This window comes from Nyctereutes procyonoides, unplaced genomic scaffold, assembly GCF_905146905.1.
Source record: "Nyctereutes procyonoides isolate TBG_1078 unplaced genomic scaffold, NYPRO_anot_genome, whole genome shotgun sequence".
NCBI classification, from domain to species: Eukaryota; Metazoa; Chordata; class Mammalia; order Carnivora; family Canidae; genus Nyctereutes; species Nyctereutes procyonoides.
The window spans coordinates 15,425,495-15,438,247 of NW_026575126.1; the positions used below are offsets into that span (position 1 = coordinate 15,425,495).

General features: G+C 34.8%; 1 protein-coding gene across 1 annotated transcript in view; it reads right to left on the minus strand.

The window, feature by feature from the left end:
* COL24A1 (collagen type XXIV alpha 1 chain) overlaps window positions 1-12,753 on the minus strand; it is a 384,669-nt gene that overhangs the window by 40,779 nt on the left and 331,137 nt on the right. Inside the window, exons 49-52 of the mRNA XM_055339781.1 lie at window positions 3,903-4,010; window positions 2,215-2,322; window positions 2,066-2,119; window positions 1,436-1,498 (exon numbers count right to left, since the gene is read on the minus strand). Coding sequence (XP_055195756.1) covers window positions 1,436-1,498; window positions 2,066-2,119; window positions 2,215-2,322; window positions 3,903-4,010 — 333 coding nt within the window. The remainder of the gene's footprint in view (window positions 1-1,435; window positions 1,499-2,065; window positions 2,120-2,214; window positions 2,323-3,902; window positions 4,011-12,753) is intronic.

Sequence of the window (12,753 nt, forward strand, 5' to 3'; positions counted from 1 at the left end):
CTTGTCTCTATCATGACTTAATAAGAGATAACTGCAATTGTAAATTAGTATTTGTGAGGAGTTACCAGAACTTTACTATTGGTGAACTGATAATATTTCTGGAGCTGCAAAGCAGTGTAGGCTCAGATCCTGGCCTACAGAGACCCAGCATTTGGTGAGATTCTGCTTAGGACAGATACTAGGCAGGCAGCCAACTTCTCTTTGACAATATCAAGAAAGGATTAATTAATTGAGAATTTAATAAAACTAGAATGAAGGAATTTAATTAGTAGGGAACTTAATATATGTAAGAACTTAAAAGCAATATTTATTATAGAGAAGACTGTCTACATATAACCCACCTGTGGATAATCAAGAATTGGCCCTTATATGAAAGCACCAAATTTTCATGGTTCTTTAAAAATCATAAAAGAAACTAATAAATTTGCACCTGAAGAAATGTTGAGGCAGGGCTTTAAACAAACATTTCCTATGACAACACCAATCTTTGTATTACCAAAAATAATTTATCGTAAGAGTTGGGGAAGGGGTGTAGGGTTTCAAAAATTTGACTCTTCATTTTAATATGTTGTGTAAGACAGTGGTTTTCAGCTGTAAAGTTCTTCAAGATTCCTTTCTCCTGCTTCTGGACCACTCTCCTTCTCTATGCTCTCTCCATCCTTGTCCTAGTAGCTGCTATTAGTCAAGGGGGTGCTACTGCTACAGTCAAATTATTGTTGGACATTTTATAGCTCTTTTTTTTTCAGTTTTATAAATCATTTCATCAGTTAGGAGACTGTGGTCGAGAAAAACAAAAACAAAACAAAAAGCAAAAACAAACAAAAACCAGTAATTGCTGATGGCTTATCTATCCCTCTTTATATTTGCGACAGTTTACAATTCCAGGCACTAAACAGCTAATTGGAGTTCTTCAGACACTAATCTTTGCAATTATTTAAGCAGTCCCTTATCACTCTCCAGGGGTAGCTACCCCTGAGCTGGGAAAACACAGCTATTGGGAAATATTTTTCAAAGCATGGTGTGAGGAGCTCTGGTCACTGGCAAGCCTCCTGCAAGTGGTGCATGGGGGTGGTCTCTGGTCTCTGGTTGTATTAGTGCTTATAACATGAAACTGCTTTATGTTTTTGTTCCTAGTGTGAGTTAATAAATACATTATCCAGTATCAACATTAATTCTGATATATATTTTCTAAAGTAAGAACTGGAAAAATGGGTGGTTTATGGGGTCTTTTGCTCAAATTAATATATGAACTGAAAAAGGCTGAGAGCCTTTGCATGTGATCTAATGAGTTTCTATCTTAAAAGTTAAGTTTTAAGTTTTTCTATTTTATTAAGTTATTAATTGGGAGTATATTAATCTTAGAGTCCTTAATGTTAATTCCTACAATCTGCAAAGAATCATGATTTCTGGGCAAGTAGAATGACTTTATACTTACTCTCTGTCCAATAGGACCTTTAGGACCCAATATTCCAACAATGCCAGCATCTCCCTCAGGACCCTAAAAATATGATAAAAATAAAAGTAAAAATCTTTAACTCTATATGAATATTTTACAAGTGAAATAATCTTGTAACAATGTATTAAGAGTCGTCTCTTAAAAAATGGAATGTTAATGTAAATGGACAGTTAATGATGTACATGCTGGAGAACTATGGAGGAATTGTTCTGAAGTATGGAATCTAAAGTATACCACAATCAATTCAAGGAGGGAGAGGAGGACAGATAGATACATGATAAAGCAAGTAGAGTAAAAAGCTACAGAAGAATCTAGGTAATGGGTATATTATATATTATTATATTCTCTCAAGTTTGCTGTTTGAGAATTTTCAAAATAAAATGTTTGGGACAATGAAATGTGAGGGGACAAAAGCAAGTTATTAAATAAAATTGGTAGGAAAATATATAGCTACGTAGCATTTAAAATTAACATATCCAAAATATACTCAAATTTATAACTATACCAATGGAAGTTTTGCAGATTAAGAAATACAGAAGCTCAAGTCAGAAACTAAATATTGGTATTTTGACATCTTTCTCATGAAAAGCAAAAATCATGTCAACATACTCTGGGGCCTGGGAATCCTTGGAAACCTGTCAAACCTTGAACGCCATGTTCTCCCTGCAACGTGAATAGATTATGATCATCATTATTGTGCAATGGTGTTCCGGCCTGTAGACTAATGATACTTAGTGAATTTCTGAGTTGACACATACAGGCTGCCCTTTCAGACCAGGCTCTCCACATGGTCCTTGATCACCTTGTGCTCCTCGGTGACCTCTTTTACCTTGAATTCCAGGTTCACCAGGTAGCCCTTGTTCACCCTATGGACAAAAAAAGAAAGGTGATCTAGCCTTTAGAATCTACAAATATTTTGGCTTTTAAATGAAACCCAAATACAGGTGCAACCTCAGGCATAGTACGAGGCGCTGGGGAAATAAAATTCTGTATTGTCATTATCTCTACCAATATTTTCCATGCAAGGAATATTTGATTATAATGAGCAAGAAGCATAGCATCAGGGAATGAAAATTCCAGGGATTGTGGTCATAACTGTGGAAAGAAAAGAGAAGGGAGAACTTAAAAACTAGAAAGAAGATAGTGAGGCTAAAGAGAGAATGGTGAGGTGGTGTGTGTGAGGGAAGGTGTTTATATATGATTTGTATTTTATTTGAATTGGTATTATTTTGCTCTGTTTTCCTTACCATACAGAGATGATTCAGCTGATATCAGAAACAGAGCAGTCTCCTGAAGTGTGAACCTTCGTTTTTGACATGGTTATCTTTTCAATCCTATCATTAAGAAATCTCCATTACCTGTTTCCCAAGGTTCCCTTTGATATGTATTCCCTTTAGCTCCTAAATTCCACTTTAAAGAGATACTTAAGTACCACTGTTTTATTTGTAAAAGTTAAGTCTTTTGTAAATTTATTTTTATTTTTGAAATGAAAGTTGTAATATTTTCATACCATTTCTAAAAGCAGGGATCTGGAGAAGTTTAGAGATAGATTAATGAAAAATGATGCTTGATAGATTCTGATCAAAGATTCCTTAAGATTAGCAAATAATTCTTCACTGTCTGGAGACAAAGCTTTGGGACTTGACAACTATGGATCCTTTTTATTGCAAGTTCATACATTAGAGATAGGAATCTTATTTCATTTCCTAGTTTTAGCATTTGCTCAGCTACTTTGAAATTTAGTGGAAAGGGATGGGTCATTTCCAGTTTACCCATATGGGTCAGAATACCTGAACATTCTTTAGAAGTGGAACTATGAAAATCAAATTAAGAGGTGATAATGATGATGGTGCCAACATCTTAATCCTAGGCTTTTATGAAATTGCTTCAGACACTGGACTAATCTCTTGGTTGTCTGGGTCAATTCTGCATTGAGATAGCACTAAAACAGGTTTAAAAAGCCTCTTGAATGTACAATACTCCATTCAATGAATGTGAATGCAAGATTTAATTATGGTCACTCTGATTCTAAGAAATAAGCTCCACTCATCAGATTTATTCATTGGTTGGTGAGATTCAGATACAGAGGAATAGGAAGTTTATCTAAGAAAGTTTGTATCAGGAAGTATAAAAGATTTTTCTTTTTCGGAGGAGAAGGTGGATGACAGAGAGGGAAGAGGAAACAGAATGACTCAGGTAGCATTTTTTAAAGCATTGCCAATACTGAGTTAATGAGTCATTCTGGCAAATTACATGCACTGTGGTTACCACGGGAGATGAGTATGTCCAGGCCACACACTTTCCTTTTCCTCCTAATATATTTTTATTATCGGTCAAATTTATTAAAAGTGATTAATTTTACCAACCTGTGATCTAGCCAATGAACTCAGGGACAATATGTATGTCAATAGTGCTGCTCATCCATCAGAAGAAAATGTTAAAGTACCTTTGGGCCTGGAACCCCTGGGCTTCCCGGAAGGCCTGATGACCCCTTGGCTCCTCGAGGACCTGGAGACCCAGTCAGTCCTGTTCTTCCTGGGCTGCCCCTGGTGCCCTAAATAACATAGATAAGGGAAAAAAATGGGATATTTCCTAAAAATCCATCCAGAGGCTAAATATACGTAGGAGGGATTGGTGTTCTGAAAGCTGCTGTTGACAGGTTTTGAGAGTTATCCTGGGCTTCTTTCCCAAATAAGTGAAATATTTAAGTAATGTTTTGACTCACCTAAAGTCTCCAATTATAATGTAATGGTCCGAGGTATTCAAAATGAAAATACTGAGGCAGTACAGTCCATCAGGATCTTTTGACTTAAATAGCCTACGTGTTAAATTATGTGTGTTGTAGTCTAACTTTCTGTATTGTATTCTGGTTGCACGACAACTCTAATAACTGATTAACGTTTCCTTAAAAAATATTCTGTGGATATTAAGTAGACTTACTGTGGTGATCATTTCTCAATATACATATATTGAATCATTATGTTGTATACCTGAAACTAATATAATATTCTATGTCCCTTATATTTCAATTTAAAAAAAAGATTAAGAAATTTAAAAAAAGTTTTTGAGTGGTTCATTCGTCAGCCCAGCACAGAATATCACTTATTGATATGACTTATTAATAGAACTTAAGCTATGTGAATAGTTTATAGGTTGACTCTTGGTGAGAATACTTTCAAAGAAGTTAAAACATTAAATCAGTATAGCCTCAAGTAGAATCTGCTAAAATGTGATAAAATTGATAGCAATGCATTGGGAGAAGATTTATTGGACAAGTTTACAAAACTTGTGAAAATATAAGGTATTTAAACCTACGGATATTCATTGTATTATTCACCATCAGGTACACTGAGGAAAATATTCAAATCTAGCATGTATTAATGAGTCAGTAGTGTCAACAGTGAACTCTGTCAATTCTTGCAACCTGGTCCAGTGTGTGGTTTTGTGTGTGTGTGTGTGTGTGTGTGTGAAAATAGAAACCGAATATCCTAATTTTTAAAAAAGATTTTATTTATTTATTCATGAGAGACACAGACAGAGAGAGGCAGAGACACAGGCAGAGGGAGCCTGACATGGGACTCGATCCCTGATCCCAGGATCAGGGCCTGAGCCAAAGGCAGATGCTCAACCACTGAGCCACCCAGGTGTCCCTGAATATCCTAATTTTATTATACAGCAATTTGATGGCTTAGTAGGGATAAAGTTTTATCAAGATATTTTGAGAATGAGATTGAAATGTTTTTGAATGGGAAAAACTATCTTAAACCCCTGTTATTGAATAATGAATAGCTTTAAAATATAGATTTTACTGCAGACTCCATAATGTTTATCAATGAATTGAACCTAAAATTATAAGGCAAATCCATGCCTGTATGTGAAGCATATACTGTGGTAAAGTCTTCTTTTTCTTTTTTTAAGGGTGGTGGGCAGGTACAGAGGCAGTGGGAGAATGAGAATCTTAAGCAGGCTCCATACTCAGCACAGAGCACAATGCAAAGCTCAGTCTCACAACCCTGAGATCATAACCTGAGCCAAAATCAAGAGTTGGGCACTTAACTGACTGAGCTACTCAGACAACCTAAGTAATTTTTTTCTTTTTTTTAAAGTAATTTTTTTACAGTAATCTCTATGTCCAACATGGGGCTTGAACTCACAACCCCAAGATCAAGAGTCACATTCTATACTGACTCAGCCAGCAAGGCACCCCATATGGTAAAGTAATTTTGATGACAACTAATGTTTGAATCACAAGTAATGTCAAGCAACTTTATACATTTCCTATGGTGTCAAAAATTAAAACAATAAAACTCTCAAACCTGGGCAATATGTCACTCTTCATTTCTCACACAAATTTGCAGTGGGTAGATTCTCTTTTTTTCTTTTCTTTTTTTTTTTTAGTGGGTAGATTTTCTGAGCTCAATTTCTTTTAGTAGCATTTTTTAGTACTAGAGGCAATAAATTTCTATACCTCAAGATCCATTTAACCATGCCACTGAGGAGTTCTCATCTAACAATTCAATTGGAAATGCTAATATAAAATGTTATGACATGCTAGAAGGCAAATATCAAGAGAAGAATCTAACAGAATTTCATAAATTCTTTCCATGCAATGAATATGCAAAATTAAAATCATATATTCAGGAATTTGGCAGTACCTATCTGTGTGAAAAGAATTTTCAAAGATAAAATATGGAAAACATGCAAAATCTCATTATAGGTCAGCATTTACAAATAAAAAGAAAATTTTGATGATAGGGAACTATAATAAGCTAATTGTGATCTCTCCTCCCACAAATCATTCCCTTTTTTCTTGTTAGTAGACTTGTATTACAAAGAAAATTGTACTAAGTTATTATATTTTGAATTTCATGAAGAATAATTTTGTGAAAATCTGTTTTCTCTATTGTTACATAAGTTCTTAAATAATACCCTTAATTTTGCCTCTTGCCCTGCAAAGCCTAAAGTAGTTGCTAATATTTACAGAAAACATTTGCTGACCCCTATTTTAGGAGATGACTGCTACTTTCTGAGTTGATTCCTGGGGCACTAAATTGGGATGTGCAATCATTCTTCTAGACATTCAGCAAATATCTGATGATGATATGTGAAAGGAAGGTACCGTGGGAAACCCTATGAGGAATATAAATATGAATAAAATATGGTTTTTGTTTTCAAGAAGCTTAAAATTAAGTGAAAAAGATAAAATGTAATATATAGTTAAAGACAAATATTTTTTAAATTGTCAAATGAGGATAGAGATACAAAGCACCTAGAGAGGTATATAGGGGAAATTACTTCTGGTGCTAATCATGAAAGGAATTACCAAGAAAGTAGTGTGGAATTGGATTATAAGATAAAGATACTGCTGGGGCCCTTCATTTAAGCATCAGACTCTTAATTTCAGCTCACGTTGATCTCAGGGTTGTGAGAGCTCCACATTGAGCCCTGCACTGGGCTCTAGTGAGCATGGAGCCTGCTTGGGATTCTCTTTCCCTCTCTGCCTCTCCCCTCATCACATATGCTCTCTCTCTCTCTCTCTCAAAAAAAAAAGGATAAAGATAAAGATATTGCCCTTAAAGTTACAAATATAATAGGAGAGATGATTTGCTCAAAAATAGTCTAGAGTCATCTCTGTAGAAGGCCTGGTTGGGAGAGTAAGATTTAAAGATAAAGTCAATTTTGAATAGAATACTGAAGTATCTTTCCTTTTCTCCCAAGTTATTTCCTCCAAATTATATCATCACATATCTTTACATTCTCTTACTTGTGGTAAGTAATTTGACATTGTTAGAGAATTAACTTTTCCAGGTAGATTTTCTTCATGATCACCAAACTCACTAAAATTATGAGTGAAAATGTGTTTCATATTACTAGGTGCCATGTACTATGCTCGCACTTACAGGGAGATACCTACAGGATATAAATTCATATTCCTTAATTTGACCTCTAAACTTTTTTTTTGGTCACAATCTACATTGAGTATTTTTTCTCTTATCGTTTCTCTATATTAGTAGCTCTTAAAATATGTAAGGAGCAATTATTAAGACAAAATCCTCATTGGGAGAAGGTAAAGGGGAGGGGGGAAAGAGAGGAGACTAGGGGAGAGAGTGAGAAAAGAGAGGGGGAGAGGGGAAGAGAGAGAGAAAGAGAAAAAGAAAGAGAAAGAGAAAGAGGGAGGAAGCAGGACAGGGTAGAGAGAAAAGAGAGAGATCCACATTGTGGACTTAAGATTCAGGTGGCATGGTTCTCCCATGTTGTTTGCATCTTAATCCAAGTGTATTAATCTCTATTTCCTTCCCCTTGCCACATGAACTTGAGAACCCTGGGTTCATGTAATTGGTTCTATTTCTTTCCCCTAGCCACACAAACCCTGGATTCATGAAATGGTGTCATTTTAGAACTCATCAATGCAAATGAAAGCACATCTAGTCATAGTCATCTGAGACTTTGGGATGTAAAATCTCAAAAATGTTCAATGAAGGCAGTTGTTATACTAATGGCCAGGTCTCAACAGGAATATGACTATACAGAAAAGGCAAGTCTCAAAAACAAAATTCTCATGAACAGTGCCCTCACCACTAAAAACAGGTGAAAAACCTAAAGAAACCAAGGGCTTGTAGAGAAAGAAGGGTATGTAATAGCAAGGAAAATTAAAAAAAACCCACCAAAACATACAGACTTAGGTTAACCCACCAAAACATACGGACTTAGGTTAATACACAGACTTAGCTCCAGAGTTAAACCAGGTGAATAGTTGTTAAAGAATGTAGATCAGTATAAGGAATTTTTTTTTTTTTAGAACGGATTGTCTTCCAAGGCTATGAATATCCTATCCTTGGATATATTTTAGAGGTAATAGATGCCACAGGGAGAAGGTAACACATGACAGGTTACCCTAGACAATTTTAGGATACCTTAACATTCCAGAATTCTAATATAGTAGCACTTCACTTGTAATTTTAGGCAAACTTTAAGACCTTTTCTCACCAACAGGAAAAAAAATGTATCTTTTGGATGATGCATGGACAACAGACATTCAGATACTGCTGAACGCTCCTGAAGTCAATGGTATTTTTGACTGAGAATAAAAAGGACCCTAAGACTACTCTTTAGGGTTTACTGAAAACTAGAAACTTTACTTGCAGTGTTATCACACATTTAGCACCAGACAGTGAATATGTTCCAAGTCATTTACTGTTCATGTTGGTTTCTTAGAGAGAAATTTGAGGATGGTAGCAGAGTGTTCTGGACAAAGTTCCAAACAATGTTTCATACAAGTAGAGAACAAATATTTCTTATTATGAACACAAAGACGGATGAGTAATTTTGCTTTCAAGAGAAACAGATGCTAATGCCTAGGCATTCTTTCCAGTATCTTCTAAATGATTTGTTTCAAACCAATCATTAAAGATTAAGTCATTCTGAGCAAATTTTGAAAAGTAAATAAAGTCATAATTTGTTCAGAGATGCTGAAACCAATAAACAGTTTACCCGAGTCTTTAAAAAGAAAAGGTTAATAGTATGATTAAAAAAAAAAAAACTCATGATGTCTCATGGCTAGAGACTTCCATTATGCTCAGATAGGAATCGGATTTGCCTGCTGAGTTTTTTTTTTTAAACTGGCATATAATTGACATATAATATTGTGTAAATTTAAGGCCACATTGTGTTGTTCTGGTACACTTATGTTTATGTATTACAATGTGGTTATTACAGTAGTGTTAACTAATACCTTTATCATATCACATATTTATAATTTCTCTTTTGTGCTGAGAACAGTTAAGATTTAGTCTTCTGGCAACTTTGAAATTTACAGTATGGTATTGTTGACTATAATCACTGTGTTGTGCATTAGATTTCTAGAACTTACTTATCTCCTAGTTGTAAGTTTGTATCCTTAAATTGGTTTTCAACTCTGTAGGAAGTGTCAATTTTAGCTGGACTGAAACTGATGATTGCTTAAGCCTTGATAATCTAAGGAAACAAGTACTTGGTTCAGTAATCAACAACATCAGCCACAGCAAGAATTACTTTTTATTGAGTGTCTTCTGTGTATCAGAAACTGTAATGGTAAAAAAAGAGAAAAGAAAAGATAAGAAACAAAACTATAGTGGTATATGGTTGCATTGTTTTATTTAATCTTATTTCCTTCAGTTAAGGAAAGAAGAGGGACTTCTTATCTTTCACTTTGACTTCCCTGTGAGGAAAGGAAAGAAGAGTATGTAAACGTACACATACTTAGGTATAAATCTGCCTTTATTCTGGAACCCAATGGAAAGACATGAGAAGAAAAATGGAGTTATATGGATATATTTAGAAGACACAGAGAGAAAGATTTTGGAACAATGATGAATGGTTTGTATAAAATAGTGAAACATAACAATGAGAATGTCACTTTGTTATTCCCCAGGCTTTAATTTACTTGTCTTAATTTCATTAGGATTGAAACAAGTATATTAAGAAACAAGAAACAAAATAAAATTTCTAACAAAATAAAATGTCACTTTGTTATTCCCCAGGCTTTAATTTACTTGTCTTAATTTCATTAGGATTGAAACAAGTATATTAAGAAACAAGAAACAAAATAAAATTTCTTAAATACAGGTAACAACAAAAATCCACATTTAAAAAAAAGATTTTATTTATTTATTCATGAGAGACACACAGAGAGAGGCAGAGACATAGGCAGAGGGAGAAGCAGGCTCCATGCAGGGAGTCTGATGTGGGACTTGATCCCTGATCCTGGGATCATGCTCTGAGACAAAGGCAGATGTCTGCTCAACCACTGGCTGAACCACCCAGATGTCCCCAAAAATCCACATTTCAAAGTAGATGTACAAAGGAAAACCACCTTAAAACCGTGTTGAATGAAAAGACAAATATTTATATTAATTTTATTGATTTCTCACCAGAATGAAAAATTTAAAATGACACTAAACTTCAAATTAGTTGACATTTTTCTTTAAAGTAGCACCTTGAAAATTACTAAAGTTTTTTCCTTTCCCTATTGCCAAGCATCTTCTGTGCTCATAGCATTATGTTTATATATTTATTTACTGTGTGAGAAAATAGCAGTTAAAATTAATTTACTTTCTAAGTACAAAAAAAAATAAGTATGATGCCCTGAAATTTTTTGCATTATTAGGCAACATAAGTACTGCATTTTTTGTTAAGCCAGCAAACCAATGACTTATAAAAGTAATGCTTTGCTTCCTTTGTTCCAAGCAACTAAAAACACTTCTGTTTAAGTAAGAATTTCTCATTTTATTTGGTTTACTAAATATATCCCTCCTAGGAAAAAATTGGCTGTTTAAAAAATGTGGGATAATAATTATTAGGTGATTATATGCAAGGCTATATTATATAAAAATAATGTAGCATTCATAACATTTTCCTTCAGTGCCAGTCATAAGTAATGTGGCCAAATGCTGGAAACAAGATTTATGAATGAGCTGTATACTAAAGTCAGGAGGTAACTTTAGTGTTGAATCTCTAAACATATTAAAACTTCTGGAACTTGGAACAGGGTTGAGACAAGTCATAGGGTAGTGGAGACAAGTCAGGTCTGCTTGACTTAGGTCTATTCCCAAGAATCTACAAAACTAACTCTTGTTCGGCCTTAATGAATACAGGCATTTCAGCATTGTATTACCTCACAGAAATTATTTCTATATTTCCATTAGGGCAATTGGTAGTTTATCAGTCTTGCAAAATGGACAGTACAAATGTCACTTTAACATTGGGCAAAATTAATGTATCTTGTGAAATCTCCTTTACTCAGGTCTTAACTGATAATCCCAGCACTAATGGGGATCGAAAGAGGGCCTTTCATTTATACTTTGGCTCTTAGACATGTCTAGGCTCACATCACTATGAAGAAATAAATGCCCATCTTTTGTTTCAAAAATAACAAATCTATACCCATACTATCTAATTTGATCTTCTGATAATCCTGTGAACATGTCAGTTCTTTCCTGACTGCAGGTTTTTCCATTTTGGTTCCTTCACAGAACACATTCTTCCCTCATTTTTTATATACCTGGCTCAGTCTTACCTTCCCAAAGGAGATAAAGTATTTATATACCCAAATATGACCTCCTTGGTGAGGAGTCTACTCCTCCACTGTCTACTTCCTCTATAATCTATTTCCCACATGCTCTCTCTCAACACTCTATTTATTTCTTTCATAGCACAATTTGGAATTACCTGATTTGTTTATTTATCGACTACCACCCAATTACTGGGCTGAACCACATTACATTATGAATTTTAAGGTCAAAAATGGTCAAATGTCAGAAATTTCTTGCTGTTCCATGTATGTTTCATGAAGGCAGTTCTTTATCTATCTTGTTCATTGGTATATTATCTAACTCCTGGCTCATATTAAGCACTAAACACATATTTGTTGAATGAATGAATGCTAGCTTAAGCATGAGTACCTATTATTATGGGAAGATGATAATAACGATGTAGTCTACTAAATGCTTCATGTACAATGTCTCATTTGATTTTCAGAAAAAAACATTTGAATTAGGTATTATTACCTTCCTGTTATAGATAATACTTAAGACGTTATGTAACTGACACATCTTAATTTTATTCAGGGCTCCAAAGTCATAGTTATTATGCAGAGACCATTCACTCTTCAAATATTTATTGACCTTCTTCTATGGACCTGACACAGCTAAGTGCTAGGGATGCAAAGATGAATAGAGTACAATCCCAATTCTATATGAGTTTGCAGTCATTCATCACAGAAAGTCATGACGTTATGTAATCAGCAACCATATGACCTGTGCTCTGATGGAAGCAGTGTATAGAGTGTACACAAGTTTAGAACAGGGAGTCCAAGGAAGAGTAGGGAGTCCTAGGAAGAGTGTCTGAAAGAGGTCACAGTTAGGTTAAATCCTGAAAGAGCAAGAAATTTTTCATCCTAAAAACAGAGTAAGGTGGAGGAGCTTTTCAAGCAGAGGGCATAAATTATATGTACAAAGACATGAAAGTAAGGAAAATATACAGAATTCAGGGGGAACATCTTAGTAATTGAGCATATCTGAGTAGGGGTGTAGCATGGTGGTTAAGAACACAGGCTGTGGATCTAGATTGATTTTGAATTCTGGCTCTATTAGTCATTGTCTATGTGACCCCGGGCAAGTTACTCAGTCTCTCTGAATCTCACCCTCTTTTCTGTAACCTGGAGACCATAGCTATACCTACCTTGTGGTTTGTTTGTTTGGTGAGAATTCAATAACTTTATACATATTCAGCACCGTGAATAGTACCTGGAACACTGTAAA